At 47.4% G+C, this 16,494-nt stretch overlaps 1 protein-coding gene across 2 annotated transcripts in view; it reads left to right on the top strand.

The window, feature by feature from the left end:
* Positions 1-13,645, top strand: part of arsb (arylsulfatase B) — a 34,478-nt gene extending 20,833 nt beyond the window's left edge. The window contains exons 7-9 of one of the 2 annotated variants that reach the window (XM_046317912.1): positions 10,090-10,248; positions 10,479-10,755; positions 12,003-13,645. In XM_046317912.1, coding sequence (XP_046173868.1) covers positions 10,090-10,248; positions 10,479-10,747 — 428 coding nt within the window. In that variant the 3' untranslated portion in view covers positions 10,748-10,755; positions 12,003-13,645. Of the gene's footprint in view, positions 1-10,089; positions 10,249-10,478; positions 10,849-12,002 lie in introns of those variants that run through there. The other variant, XM_046317911.1, reaches the window with a different exon arrangement.
* The last annotated feature ends 2,849 nt before the right edge of the window (positions 13,646-16,494 follow it).

The raw sequence follows: 16,494 nt of genomic DNA, 5'->3' as shown, positions 1-16,494 counted from the left end.
ACCACATAGTACCCAGTCACAATCAGTACCACCTAGTACCCAGTCACAATCAGTACCACCTAGTACCCAGTCACAATCAGTACCACCTAGTACCACCTAGTACCCACCAATCAGTACCACCTAGTACCCACTCACCATCAGTACCACCTAGTACCCACTCACAATCAGTACCACCTAGTACCCAGTCACAATCAGTACCACCTAGTACCCAGTCACAATCAGTACCACCTAGTACCCAGTCACAACCAGTACCACCTAGTACCCAGTCACCATCAGTACCACATAGTACCCAGTCACAATCAGTACCACCTAGTACCCACTCACCATCAGTACCACCTAGTACCCAGTCACAATCAGTACCACCTAGTACCCAGTCACCATCAGTACCACCTAGTACCCACTCACAATCAGTACCACCTAGTACCCAGTCACCATCAGTACCACATAGTACCCAGTCACAATCAGTACCACCTAGTACCCAGTCACAATCAGTACCACATAGTACCCAGTCACAATCAGTACCACCTAGTACCCAGTCACAATCAGTACCACCTAGTACCCACTCACAATCAGTACCACCTAGTACCCAGTCACAATCAGTACCACCTAGTACCCAGTCACAATCAGTACCACCTAGTACCCACTCACAATCAGTACCACCTAGTACCCAGTCACCATCAGTACCACCTAGTACCCAGTCACAATCAGTACCACCTAGTACCCACTCACAATCAGTACCACCTAGTACCCAGTCACCATCAGTACCACCTAGTACCCAGTCACCACCAGTACCACCTAGTACCCAGTCACCATCAGTACCACCTAGTACCCAGTCACAATAAGTCACCACTAGTACCACCTAGTACCCACTCACAATCAGTACCACCTAGTACCCAGTCACCATCAGTACCACCTAGTACCCAGTCACCACCAGTACCACCTAGTACCCAGTCACCAATAACACCACCAGTACCACCTAGTACCCAGTCACCAATAACACCACCAGGACCACCTAGTACCCAGTCACCAATAACACCACCAGTACCACCTAGTACCCAGTCACCATCAGTACCACCTAGTACCCAGTCACCAATAACACCACCAGTACCACCTAGTACCCAGTCACCAATAACACCACCAGTACCACCTAGTACCCAGTCACCACCTAGTACCACCTAGTACCCAGTCACCACCAGTACCACCTAGTACCACCTAGTACCCAGTCACAAATAACACCAGCAGTACCTAGTACCCAGTCACCACCAGTACCACCTAGTACCCAGTCACCAATAACACCACCAGTACCACCTAGTACCACCTAGTACCCAGTCACCACCAGTACCACCTAGTACCCAGTCACCACCAGTACCACCTAGTACCCAGTCACCAATAACACCACCAGTACCACCTAGTACCACCTAGTACCCAGTCACCACCAGTACCACCTAGTACCCAGTCACCACCAGTACCACCTATTTTTTTTATTGTTTACTTTGTTTTGGATGCATGAATATTACATCTAGTCCTATTCCTAGTTGTTCCAGTTTCTGCTTCTGTCTTTGAGTTTGTTTTCTATGCATCATGATAAGCTGTAGACCATACTATTTACCAAGAGTTTATCTGTATTTTTCATAGCTGTCTACTTACCACCACAAACGTATGCTAGCATTAAGACTCAATGAGCTGTATAGAGCCATGTGCAAACAAGAAAAGGCTCACCCAGAGGCGGCACTCCTAGTGGCCGGTGAATTTAATACAGGAAAACTGAAATCCGTCTTACCTCATTTCTACCAGCTTGTCATCTGTGCAACCAGAGGCGAAAAAAACTCTAGATCACCCTTACTCCACACACAGAGACCCATACAAAGTTACAGGCAACATCCGCACTGAGCTAAAGACTAGAGCTGCCAATTTCAAGGAGCGGGACATTAATCCGGACACTTATAAGAAGTCCCGCTATGCCTTCAGACAAACCATCAAACAGGCAAAGCTTCAATACAGGACTAAGATAGAATCCTTCTACACTGGCTCTGACGCTTGTCGGATGCGGCACGGCTTGCAAACTATCACCGATTTACAAATGGAAACCTAGCCGTGAGCTGCTCAGTGATGTGAACCTTCCAGATGAGCTAAAGGCATTTATGCTTGCTTCGAGGCTAGCAACACTGAACCATGCATGAGAGCACCAGCTGTTCAGGACAACTGTGTGATCACGCTCTCCGTAGCTGATGTGAGTAAAACCTTTAAACAAGTTAATGTTCACAAGGCCGCAGGGCCAGACAGATTACCAGGAAGCGTACTCCCCGAGTATGCGCTGATCAGTTGGTGTCTTCACTGACATGTTCTCCCTGACCCAGTCTGTAATACCTACATGTTTCAAGCAGACCACCATAGTTTCTGTGTCCAAGAACACGAAGGTAACTTGTGTAAATGACTATAGCCCCGTAGCACTCACATCTGTGGCCATTAAATGTTTTGAAGGGCTGGTCATGGCTCACATCAACATCATCATCCCAGACACCCTGGACCCACTCCACAATTCACATACCACCCCAACAGATCCACATTTGACGCAACCCTGGGACTGAAAACCTCCCTCTTTAACTCGACCCTGTACTTCCTGATGGGCCGCCCCCATTGGCTCAGTACCGGTACTCCTTCTATATAGCCTCGTTACTACCTGGTACTACTGCACATTGGCTCGGTACCGGTACTCCTATATAGCCTCGTTACTACCTGGTACTCCTGCACATTGACTCGGTCTCGGTACTCCGCATTGACTCGGGTACTCCTGCACATTGACTCGGTCCCGGTACTCCTATAGCCTCGACTCGGTCCCGGTACTACTGCACATTGACTACCTGGTACTACTGCACATTGACTCCCGGTACTCTGAATAAAGTCTACGGACTCGGTCCTGGTACTACTGAATAAAGTCTTGTTACTACCTGGTACGCATTGACTCGGTCCTGGTACTCCTGCACATTGACTCGGTCCCGGTACTCCTGCACATTGACTCGGTCCCGGTACTACTGCACATTGACTCGGTCCTGGTACTACTGCACATTGACTCGGTCCCGGTACTACTGCACATTGACTCGGTCCCGGTACTCTGAATAAAGTCTTGTTACTACCTGGTACTCCTGCACATTGACTCGGTCCTGGTACTCCTGCACATTGACTCGGTCCCGGTACTCCTTCTATACAGCCTCGTTACTACCTGGTACTACTGCACATTGACTCGGTCCCGGTACTCTGAATAAAGTCTTGTTACTCCTGCACTTGACTCGTCCCACTCCTGCACATTGACTACCTACTCCTGGTTGACTCGGTCCCAGTACTCCTGCACATTGACTCGGTCCCAGTACTCCTGTACATTGACTCGGTCCCAGTACTCCTGTACATTGACTCGGTCCCAGTACTCCTGCACATTGACTCGGTCCCAGTACTCCTGCACATTCCCAGACTCCTGTCGACTCGTCCCAGTACTCCTCCTCCCAGTACTCCTGTACATTGACTCCCAGGTCCCCAGTACTCCTGTACATTGACTACCCAGTACTCCTGCACATTGACTCGGTCCCAGTACTACTGCACATTGACTCGGTCCCAGTACTACTGCACATTGACTCGGTCCCAGTACTCCTAATAAAGTCTTGTTAGGTATTTTATTGTGCTACTATTTCCTTTTTTCTTTTCCCTTTTTAACTCTTTAACTTTTTAACTGCATTGTTGGGAAAGTGTTTATAAGTCAGCATTTAACGGTAAACTCTACACCAGGTGCATTCGGCACATGTGACAAATAAAATGTGATTTGATTTGATCAATCAGTGTACACACACACACACACACACACAGGGTAACAATGAAATCTCCAAAATAATGTAGAAACTTGAGATACTTGATGTTTGAGAAGGTGTGTGTGTGTGATTTGTTGGGGGGATTCCAGGAAATGGGTCTTGTGACTGCCGGACCCCCCCCCATTTGAACCACAATGGAGTACTCTCATTCTCATCTTAACCACTTAACATTAGGTGGCGCTAACCACTTCCTTCTCAGAGGGGTGTGGGGGTCCCTGGTCAGAGGTCAGGGTGTCTGACTGTGTTGAACAAAGGGCTGTGCAGTGGAGTAGAGATCGTGTTCTCTTCTTCTACACCTAGTTAGACAACAAGGGAGGCTACCTTGGCTTCACTCCCTTAAATGCCCCCAGACTATTTTTGTCTGCCTGCCATTCAAGCATAAATGTTTCAATCACCAAACTGATAGGATACGCAACAATCTGCTGTATGTTACAGTACATCATCGCTTTGATCTACTTTGTCAACTTAGGCCATCGCTTTCACAGGAGAGTGTGAGTTAACCAGAAACATCCTTATTTGACTGCACTGTATGTGTATGTATGACATCATTGGAGTTGACCCCCATTCTGGTGTTTCCGTGGAGATTTAGCGGCTCAGCTCATTGGTTCTTGGAGGTTCTACAGGAAACCAGCCAACTTTCAAGCCCCTGATTGTTATTAAGAGGCTTTTATTGTTGGAACAGAGTAGTTGAATAGCCACCGGTTCAAGGTTAGCGCTGCTTTCCTTGGCCCAGGGTGTCCCAGCCAGGCAAGGCCTCAAGCAATTGGCACATGATTGGTTTATACCTGCCTTGAGTCTAGAAATTACAACACTGAGGTGCCTGGGAGGTAGCAGCCATACTGACACAAGAACAGCTATACTGACATCAGCCAATTGACTTTCTGGTGATTTTGGCTTCCTCGCTGACTGATCCTGAAGTAAATGATGGAGTTTATGATACGGAGAGGAAAGCCTTCACACCGTAACAATTCAGACTGATCCTACGACGTGTTCAGAAGAGTCATGTCGACGGCAGGAAGCAGATCTAAACGAGCTAGTAGCCACTTGCGTCACCTTGCCTGATATCTACAGTTGCTCACCAGAACGATGCACAACTCGGGGAGTCCAACCAATACACACACGCCCGATGTTGTGCCCCGAAGCTACACTTTTTGAAGGTTTGAACATCTCATACTATAATAACTTCTCTGCCAAATACATTCATGTATTTCATTAGTTAGTGGGATGTTGGACTGTAACCACGGTGACCAGCACACTGTGTTGTCTCTAGCAGGAGACCCCACTCTCCTTTTATTCATCACTTTCTAGGGATTTCTTTCTTGTCTTTCATTCCACATCCTTCTCTTTCTTGCTCTATTTGACGAGGGATTCTGTCTCCCGTTTTCACTCCCTCATTCCTCTGTCAATCTCCCACACCCTCTTTCTCTCTCCCCCTCTTCCTCTAATTCACATTTCCCCTCTCTTTCTCTCTCCCCCTCTCTTCCTCTAATTCACATTTCCCCTCTCTTTCTCTCTCCCCCTCTCTTCCTCTAATTCACATTTCCCCTCTCTTTCTCTCTCCCCCTCTCTTCCTCTAATTCACATTTCCCCTCTCTTTCTCTCTCCCCCTCTCTTCCTCTAATTCACATTTCCCCTCTTTCTCTCTCCCCCTCTCTTCCTCTAATTCACATTTCCCCTCTTTCTCTCTCCCCCTCTCTTCCTCTAATTCACATTTCCCCTCTCTTTCTCTGTCTGACAAGACAGATTACATCTTCCTCTTTCTCCCACTTCCTCTGTCGAATCCCTTCTTCCCAGTCTTTCTTTAAATCCCTCACTCCCCTCCCTCTTCCTATCTGACTGAGGGATTCCGTCTTTAAGTGGGGCAGAAAGAGGGAGGGGGTTCTCTAAACGTCTAGGCAGAGAAAGAGAGCGAGATCCTGGACTCCGTCCAAACCCCAAATCCCTCTGACTTCCCCTCTATTCCCTCTACCCCTCCTCTCCCCCTATCCACCACCTTCCTTACGCCCCCCCCTGTCCCCCCGCTCTCCTCTGTCCCCCCGCTCTCCTCTGTCCCCCCGCTCTCCTCTGTCCCCCCGCTCTCCTCTCTCCCCCCCGCTCTCCTCTGTCCCCCCCGCTCTCCTCTGTCCCCCCCCCCGCTCTCCTCTGTCCCCCCGCTCTCCTCTGTCCCCCCGCTCTCCTCTGTCCCCCCGCTCTCCTCTGTCCCCCCCGCTCTCCTCTGTCCCCCGCTCTCCTCTGTCCCCCCGCTCTCCTCTGTCCCCCCGCTCTCCTCTCTCCCCCCCGCTCTCCTCTGTCCCCCCCTCTCCTCTGTCCCCCCCGCTCTCCTCTGTCCCCCCGCTCTCCTCTGTCCCCCCGCTCTCCTCTGTCCCCCCGCTCTCCTCTGTCCCCCCGCTCTCCTCTGTCCCCCCGCTCTCCTCTGTCCCCCCCGCTCTCCTCTGTCCCCCCCGCTCTCCTCTTTCCCATCTTTTCTCTCCCCCTCTTATCTCTCTCCATATCTCTCCCTAACACCCTCACTTCTCTCCTTCTCTTCCCTCTCCGCCTGCTCTCCTTCTCTCCCTACCTCTTCCGCCTCCTTTCTTCCCCTCCTCCTCCCTCTTCTCCACCCCCTCTCCTCCTTTCTTCCCCTCCTCCTCCCTCTTCTCCACCCCCTCTCCTCCTTTCTTCCCCCGTCCAATTTGGGACTGGTCCCGCTGTGCAGTTGGATCCAGATGTAGAGGCCCTGGCCGTCTGCTGCACTCTGTCGTTCCTGCGGAGAGAGGGGAAATAAGAGTAAACGAGTATGTGGGGGGGGGGGGGGGAGTGGGGGAACACAGTGTGATGAGGGAACATCTAACTCTAGAACAGGCTGCTCTGGTCTCCTTAGTATTCTAAGTGTTCTCCCTATATAGGATTCAGGCTAATCCTTCATATTCATGTCCTCTACTATACAAGCCCATTACCCCTGTGACCCTTGACCTTCTCACCAACGTTCACCTTCACTTCTAACATGGTGATAGGCTACAGGTTCAGTTTCCACCATATTGCTTAAATCCCATCCTATCCTTTGGGTTGGAGATAATGGATATAGCTGGGATGATTTGGGACTTTCCCGGGGCCTCTGTCTGCCTGTGAAGCACTGGCGTTCTGGCACCAAACCGTAAAACTCGACCTCAAAATCACCCCAAACCTTTTCACATTTACTCAACCTCCGCTTGGCTGGATCCAATCAAATCTGCAGCACACTTCAGAATGTGGGCGGGGTTATTCACCAGTTGTCTAACTGAATGCATGTGATAATAATTAGCTTGTGAGGAAAGCCCACACATCATTCATAAGCGGATCAATAGATTTGAATGTCGCAATGCTCGTCATGTGGTCTGAGACGGGACGTGTTTTAAATGTCTGTCATGTTACAGCAGCGAGGGAGCCATGAACTAAGAAATGAGTTTGTGCTTGTTGCATCTCAGAGAGAGGAGAACAAGGGCTTGTGGGTAGCTACACATACAAAATGAATGTTGGGAGGGTTGTTTTTAACAGCATTAAACCGACAGGCATTCTTTTCTAAGTAGTGGAGTGTCAGCCAAAAAAATAACTGGTACCCAGACTACAACAGAGCTCGCTACCAGCCTAATGTGGATGTACAGTGTGGGGGGGGGGTGTATTTAGTCATCCACCAATTGTGCAAGTTCTCCCACTTAAAAAGATGAGAGAGGCCTGTAATTTTCATCATAGGTACACTTCAACTATGACGGAAAAAATTTGAAAAGTAAAATCCAGAAAATCACATTGTTTTTAATGAATTTATTTGCAAATTATGGTGGAAAACAAGTATTTGGTCAATAACAAAAGTTTATCTCAATACTTTGTTATATACCCTTTGTTGGCAATGACAGAGGTCAAACATTTTCTGTAAGTCTTCACAAGGTTTTCACACACTGTTGCTGGTATTTTGGCCCATTCCTCCATGCAGATCTCCTCAAGAGCAGTGATGTTTTGGGGCTGTTGCTGGGCAACACGGACTTTCAACTCCCTCCAAAGATTGTCTATGTGGTTGAGATCTGGAGACTGGCTAGGCCACTCCAGGACCTTGAAATGCTTCTTACGAAGCCACTCCTCTTTGTCCGGGCGGTGTGTTTGGGATCATTGTCATGCTGAAAGACCCAGCCACGTTTTATCTTCAATGCCCTTGCTGATGGAAGGAGGTTTTCACTCAAAATTTCACGATACATGGCCCCATTCATTCTTTCCTTTACACGGATCAGTCGTCCTGGTCCCTTTGCAGAAAAACAGTCCCAAAGCATGATGTTTCCACCCCCATGCTTCACAGTAGGTATGGTGTTCTTTGGATGCAACTCAGCACTCTTTGTCCTCCAAACACGACAAGTTGAGTTTTTACCAAAAAGTAATATTTTGGTTTCATCTGACCATATGACATTCTCCCAATCTTCTTCTGGATCATCCAAATGCTCTCTAGCAAACTTCAGACGGGCCTGGACATGTACTGGCTTAAGCAGGGGGACACGTCTGGCACTGCAGGATTTGAGTCCCTGGCGGCATAGTGTGTTACTGATGGTAGGCTTTGTTACTTTGGTCCCAGCTCTCTGCAGGTCATTCACTAGGTCCCCCCGTGTGGTTCTGGGATTTTTGCTCACCGTTCTTGTGATCATTTTGACCCCGCAGGGTGAGATCTTGCGTGGAGCCCCAGATCGAGGGAGATTATCAGTGGTCTTGTATGTCTTCCATTTCCTAATAATTTCTCTCAGTTGATTTCTTCAAACCAAGCTGCTTACCTATTGCAGATTCAGTCTTCCCAGCCTGGTGCAGGTCTACAATTTGTTTCTGGTGTCCTTTGACAGCTCTTTGGTCTTGGCCATAGTGGAGTTTGGAGTGTAACTGTTTTTGAGGTTGTGGACAGGTGTCTTTTATACTGATAACAAGTTCAAACAGGTGCCATTAATACAGGTAACGAGTGGAGGACAGAGGAGCCTCTTAAAGAAGAAGTTACAGGTCTGTGAGAGCCAGAAATCTTGCTTGTTTGTAGGTGACCAAATACTTATTTTCCACCATAATTTGCAAATAAATTCATAAAAAATCCTACAATGCGATTTTCTGGATTTTCTTTTCTCATTTTGTCCGTCATAGTTGAAGTGTACCTATGATGAAAATGACAGGCCTCTCTCATCTTTTTAAGTGGGAGAACATGCACAATTTGGTGGCTGACTAAATACTTTTTTGCCCCACTGTACCTCAGGAGTGGGGAAGTACTGCTGATGTGGTGAATCTGATGAGGCAAACCGAGGGCCGTTCGATCTTAACCTGAGGAGCAGTGAATCCGTTATCTGTGTAATTATAAGGACTCTCTGGTCTCAATCCTTCTAATCATCAGTCTTCTCTCATTTGAATCAAAAACAAGTTGCCGTTGCTGTTTGAAGGGAGCAAAGCTGGTACTCCGACTGCCCACTCTGCTCTACCCAGTAGCTGACCTTGGCATCAAAGGGAAGGGCGAATTCTTCCCAGTCCAACCCCAGAAATTGTGCGAGTCCAGAGAGATCTCACACCTTGAATTCCACATTTTAGCCAACGTTCCAAGTACAAAAGCCTTCTCCATTCCTGCTGCTTCATTGTTTGGCCTGCGGGGAAGAAAGAGCTCTTTCTCATTGCTCTGTTTATTTTCACACGTCTTTCTATACGGCCTGCCTAGCCCACGTCTAGCCCATTCTCAGGTATGCTGCAGGGCTCAGTGTCTCGGCCTCTCTACTTTACTTCCTCTTTAGTCTCTCTTACAGTGAGCGCTTTGTGTCCAGCAGTCGACCACTGCTACGTTTTTCAGCAATTTCCACTTTCTCTCTCTTATTATTATACTAGAGTGTTTGGGGAAATATAGATTGGCTTCTGAAATCGTCCATCCCCTATTTCACTTCTGTTGATTCTCTCTCCCTCCTCTCCAACATCTCTCTCTCTCTTTCTCTCTCTCTGTCTCTGTCTCTCGCTCTCTCTCGCTCTCTCTCTCTCTCTCTCTCTGTCTCTGTCTCTCTCTCGCTCTCTGTCTCTCTCTCTCTGTCTCTGTCTCTGTCTCTGTCTCTGTCTCTGTCTCTCTCTCTCTCTCTCTCTCTCTCTCTCTCTCTCTCTCTCTCTCTCTCTCTCTCTCTCTCTCTCTCTCTCTCTCTCTCTCTCTCTCTCTCTCTCTCTCTCTCTCTTTCTCTCTTTCTCCTTTCTCCCGCTCTCCTTCCTCCCGCTCCGTCCTCCCTCTTCCCAGGTCCAGGCAGTGCTTCCCAGGGGTTGCCTGTCTCTAATGCTCCAGTGAGGCGTGGAGGCTCCACCTCCAACCCTTGGTCCTGGTCCAACTCAGGCTTCAACGTGTCTATCCACGCTGCCATCCGCAGCATGCAGTGGAAGCTGCTGACTGGCTACCCAGGTAACTAGCTCGTCTCTGTCAGTTTATGACACCTCATAGCTGACACATCATAACTGCCGGGTGCGTTTGGTCGGCGGAGGAAGTAAAGTGTAACTCCTGACTGGGTTTTTATTAGTTTCTCTGTAGCATGTAGCACTATAGCATGATTCACTATGCGCACAGACACACGCACAGCCATACACACACACGTCCCTTCTATATTTCATATTTCTCCACCGTCCCTCCTCCAGGCTGTGACCGATGGTTCACCCGTCCAGGCTTGGAGAACAGTTCTGGAACCAACAGTTCTGCTTCTGTCAATCCTCTGAAGCCTGTGATGCTGTTTGATGTGGAGGCGGACCCAGAAGAAAGGGATGAGGTGTCTGACCAGCACCCCAACGTGGTGGACAACCTCCTCAGGAGACTAGGCCACTACTTGCAGAGGTCTCAACCAATCACCTTCCCTGATGACGACCCCAGGTGTGACCCTGGCACTGGAGCCTGGGGGCCCTGGGAATAGACACAATGGTGGGGATGACGATGAAGGAGAAGTGTAAAGTGCCAGATTCCAGCTATGAAGAGACATGAAGAGTATTCAAGATCTCAATGATCACTTTTCCTCTGGGAGGGTGGGAGGGTGGGTTGTTAAGGTGGGTTGGTAGGGTGGGTATGCTGCATCCGTATATGCGTGTGCTGTTGTCTGTGTGAATCAGGCTGTCTGGTGTTTTAAAATGGGTGGGTTGGTAGGGTGGGTTGGTAGTCACTTTAAAATGGGTGGGTTGGTAGGGTGGGTTGGTAGGGTGGGTGGGTGGTGGGTGGGTTGGTAGGGTGGGTGGGTGGGTTGGCAGGGGGTTGGTAGAGTGGGTGGGTGGGTTGGTAGGGTGGGTTGGTAGAGTGGGTGGGTGGGTTGGTAGGGTGGGTGGGTGGGTGGGTGGGTTGGTAGGGTGGGTTGGGAGTGGGTGGGTGGGTGGTAGGGTGGGTTGGTAGGGGTGGGTGGGTTGGTAGGGTGGGGTGGGGGTGGGTTGGTAGGGTGGGTTGGTAGAGTGGGTGGGTGGGTTGGTAGGGTGGGTTGTGGGGGTGGGTGGGTTGGTAGGGTGGGTTGGTAGGGTGGGTGGGTGGGTTGGTAGGGTGGGTGGGTGGGTTGGTAGGGTGGGTTGGTAGAGTGGGTGGGTGGGTTGGTAGGGTGGGTGGGTTTCGTATGGTGGGTATGCTGCATCCGTATATGCGTGTGCTGTTGTGTGTATGTCTGTGTGAGAGAGGCTGTCTGGTGTTTTTATCGAGTCACTTTAAAAGGTGCCATTTGATGTTTTATGGTGCAACAAAACTCAAACCAGGTCATGGATGTTCCTTAAATACATTTCCCTTTCAGTTGTTTTACCAGACGCTCTTTATCCAGAGTGATTTACGGTAGGAATTAGGGTTAAGTGCCTCAAGGGCACATCGACAGATTTTCCCCCTAGTCGGCTTCGGGGATTCGAACCAGCAACCTTTCGGTTACTGGCCCAACGCTCTTAACTACTAGGCTTGCCTGCCGAATAGAGTTGTTGATGTATTTCATGGATGGCCCAAGCAGGGAATACACAGTACCCGTCAAAGTGAAGATGTTTCCAACGTTACATCTGACTGTGCACTTCTTACATCAAAGAAACCTTTTCATGTACAATAACTATTCCGTTTTGTGTGCAGTAAAAAATAAAGGTTGAACAAATGTTTTGTAACACTTCATTAGTGCCTGAATGAATGTGACGTGTTTACTGTCCCTGTCGTTCATTTAGGTAAGTTGAGTCCGAGTCGTTACGTTCAACGGGGGCGTAGCTACCACATGTCGCTGATTCGTCAGAACCCTCCTAAATGCTTCAGGTATTACCACCAAAGCTCCAGTCCCCTCCTGTGTTGGTGTCAAACAGGGCCGTCAACAGGAAGAAACCCGCGGGCTTGTTCAGCCCCCATACTTACATGGTGAGATCATGGTATCAGCAACAGCTGGGTTGTGGGTTTGGTTCCCACTTTGACTTATCCCTGAATGTATGATTTATCGTGTGAATGTGTTTCATGTAAGTGGGTTTGGATATAAATACTGGTATGTGGTAACAGTAAGATCCTTTCGCTAGTTGTATAACTTAGCTTCGTGTAATAACAAGCATATGATTGGGGTCAGTTAACTCCTGCTGTGGTTGTCTTAGGAGTTTATAAATAGGTGCTAAATGGGTTAGGAGTATTTTAGGGGTCAGAGGTTAGAAACATGAGGAATGTCCCAGATCCTGCCGGTATGGCCAGAGACATAACATCCACGCCCCAATCACACACACACTGTCTGTCTCACTATCAGAGAGCAGCCTTGTGTGTGTGTGATGTTTGGATTCACTTGAAGTTCTAACTCTGTGCTACTAGGTGTCTAAAGAGAACATGGTTCAACGAGCCAATGATATATTAACATGTGAGACCCTCTCAGCGTAATATCATGTTAATATGTAGTACACTTGTTAGTGCAGAATGACAAACCGATGTACACACATTCCCCCCAGTGACCATTTCCATCTCTAAGAAACGCATTTCCTCTACAGACACTTTATGACCCCCCCCTCACCCCGCCCTTTGACCTCCCTCCGGCCAGCAGCATGCTGGGTAGTCACAGGAAACGCCGCCTGCGGAGGGCCGACGGCCTGGTCACCACCGTGACCGTTGACACTTGGCCTGTAATGTGAGCTGATTGACCGCAGGAGAGGGACCAACTGTACCGCTAGCGACGTTTAGAAATAACAAAAGATGACGGTTGCATGGCCCGGATTTTTAGCGCATCATATATATCCTTTGTCAAAGAGTAAACGGAAGAAAGACGTCCTCAAATATTCTGTATGTCAGAAGGGAGACGCACAGCACTTTGGTGGCTAAACATTGATTTAGTTTAGAGTGTAGTCCCTCCCACTTATCTCCTCAACGTTTCCATTACTCCAGTTTGGCAGCAGCAGTGTGATATCACTAACTACAGCACTAACCACAACCCCCTTTTCTCTCTCACACACATCTCTCTCACTCCTAACTGTGCTGTTGACCCATCACCTCTTTCATCCCTTTCTCCCTTCATTCATTAAGAGCTTTTTTAAAACTGTAACTCTACCTGCCATTGTGTGTGAGTGTGAGAGAGAGTGAGAGTGAGAATGGGGTATACCGCCAGAGTGTGTGTCTGCTTTTCACAGCCGACACTCATCACTGCGAACAACTGGCAGAATAAAGGTGAAGGCCTCCTGTGGTGCAGCGGTCTAACTTGCTAACCACACCGCTCGCATTACAAAAATACATGTACACACAGTTGAAGTCGGAAGTTTACATACACTTAGGTTGGAGTCATTTAAAACAAATGTCTTGTTAACAAACTATAGTTTTGGCAAGTCTGTTAGGACATCTACTTTGTGCATGACACAAGTAATTTTCACAACAATTGTTTACAGACGGATTATTTCACTTATAATTCACTGTATCACAATTCCAGTGGGTCAGAAGTTTACATACACTAAGTTGACTGTGCCTTTAAACAGCTTGGAAAATTCCAGAAAAGTGTGTCATGGCTTTAGAAGCTTCTGATAGGCTAATTGACATCATTTGAGTCAATTGGAGGTTTATCTGTGGATGTATTTCAAAGCCTACCTTCAAACTCAGTGGCTCTTTGCTTGACATCATAGGAATACAAAACAATTCAGCCAAGACCAAGTGTGGCCATCACAAAGCCCTGACCTCAATCCTATAGAAAATGTATGGGCAGAACTGAAAAAGTATGTGCGAGCAAGGAGGTCTACAAACCTGACTGTCAGGAGGAATGGGCCAAAATTCACCCAACTTATTGTGGGAAGCTTGTGGAAGGCTACCCAAAATGTTTGACCCAATTTAAACAATTTAAAGGCAATGCTACAAAATACTAATTGAGTGTATGTAAACGTCTGACCCATTGGGAATGTGATGAAAGAAATAAAAGCTGAAATAAATAATTCTCTCTACTATTATTCTGACATTTCACATTCTTGAAATAAAGTGGTCGTCCTAACTGACCTAAGACAGGGAATTTTTACTCGGGTTAAATGTCAGGAATTGTGAAAAACTGAGTTTAAATGTATTTGGATAAGGTGTATGTAAACTTCTGACTTCAACTGCACATGTTATTCAATCATTGCATACAAACTGCTCGCTCTCGCATGTCTACTTAGTTAGACACTAAAATAGAACTTGGTTCTATTTGTGACGCGCTGCAAGTCCCACCTATCCCATCTCCTCATTGTTTTTTAGGGGCATATAACCACGTGGGGGCTTGAAAGATGAACTGAGGTCCACACTCCAGTCCAGTTGGTGGTGGTAATGCACCTTAAAGTTGGTGGCCCACTGTCATATAAAGTCCAAAGAAGAAGTCTGACAGAAGAGAGAAAATTGAAAATGAACTCGGTTTACCCTTTTATCTGTGGATTAATAACAACCCAATGTTTATCCCAGGAAAAAATTAGCTAGCAACAGCAAGCTAGCTAGCTGAATTGCCATGAATGTTTCATGCTTTTCAACCTGTCCCCAAATGAATATAGTTGGTTCGGAGTATGTTTGGATGTTTCAACCTGCGTGTCTTGAGCACATCTGGTGTGGATAGACAAAATCAACTTGCGCACACCCAGTCTAGTCAGCAAGTAAGGCACTGCATCTCAGTGCTAGAGGTGTCACTACAGACCCGGGTTTGATCCCGGGCTGTGTCACAGCCAGCCGGAATGTCCTTATCCGTACAGAAGTTGCAGCGATGGGACAAGACTGTAACTACCAATTGGAGATCGTGAAATTAGGGAGAAAATGGAGTTAAAAGTACCACAAAAAAAATAGCGAAGATGAAGAATGTAGCAAGACAAGAGCGTTGTCGCGTTCTGCATGCTTGGGATTTTCCAAGACCGGCGCGGGATTCTGTCTGTTGCTCTCACAAAGGTCACAGGTCGTCTTCATGGTTCCTCTCATTACAAACCACCATACTGAAGCTAATAGCTTTGGACTGAAGAGTTGAGGTGTGACATGATATTTGAAAGTAGACTCTTTGCTCGTCCCAGACTCACTTGTGAATATTGTTACAAAGAGTTCCTCTGTAGTTTGGTCTGATTTCACATCGTATTTTACATGCAGTTAGTAAGTTGTCCAATTCCTGGAAATTCACTAATAACCATGCTGCAGCGAATAACCTAAATCTACCTAAATCTTCTGCAGCATTAATTGTACATTTGACTCAACGTTTGCTCTGTTTTCTGATGTAAAGAGAATAGTTCATTGAAGTTGATGACGTACATTTTTTGTTCAGGTCAACTTCAAACCACAGGTAGGAAAACATTTGGCAGACTTTATATGACACGTGTCAAACAAGGCAGAATCTATCCCGTGACACATTTCAGGCTCACGCAATGATTTGTATGGAAATTACATTAAATTCTCTGGCAACAGCTCTGGTGGACATTCCTACAGTCAGCATGCCAATTGCACACTCCCTCAAAACTTGACACTTCTGTGGCAATTGTGTTGTGTGACAACTGCACATTTTAGAGTGGCCTTTTGTCCCCAGCACAAGGTGCACCTGTGTAATGATCATTCTGTTAATCATCTTCTTGATATTCCAAGATAACATGGGTTATCTCGGCAAAGTAGAAATGCTCACTAACAGGGATTTTCTGTGAAAAATGTCTGGGATCTTTGATTTCAGCTCGAGAAACATGGGACCAAGACTTTACGTTTTGGGTTTATATTTTTGTTCAGTGGACATTATAAAGGGGCATATTTTTCAGAATAAAACAATGGCCGGTTTGGGTGGCAGTTGTATGCACTGTTTTTTTTTTATAGCAGAATAGGCTATACGTATCTGGGGCGTGATTTTAAATATTTTTAAATATGGCCCTTCAGCTGACTAAGTTTGACACCCTTGTTGTACAGGAACTAGCTATCCCCTAAACAAAAACACAAAGCCCCTCCCTCTTCTCCTCGTCATTGTGAACAAGTGTTTCTCTGCATTGTCGTCATAGTCTGTCTCCTCCCCTCAGTGTCTTTGATTCACACTGCTGCTGGCTGCCTTAGGGTGTGATAAACACACGTCTCTCCAATGTGGCCTCGCTGAATCAACCCCATCTGATTCACCCTGGCACACACACAATCTCTCTCTGTCATGTTTTGTCATTGATTATCATGTCTTGTTCCTGTGCTTCCCCTTCTATTCGTTTCCCTCTGCTGGTCTTATTAGGTTCTTTCCCTCTTTCTATCCCTCTC

The sequence above is a fragment of the Oncorhynchus gorbuscha genome, linkage group LG20, assembly GCF_021184085.1.
Source record: "Oncorhynchus gorbuscha isolate QuinsamMale2020 ecotype Even-year linkage group LG20, OgorEven_v1.0, whole genome shotgun sequence".
NCBI classification, from domain to species: domain Eukaryota; kingdom Metazoa; phylum Chordata; class Actinopteri; order Salmoniformes; family Salmonidae; genus Oncorhynchus; species Oncorhynchus gorbuscha.
The sequence above is the reverse complement of the archived record's forward strand: the minus strand, read 5'-3'. Positions and strand labels throughout refer to the sequence as shown.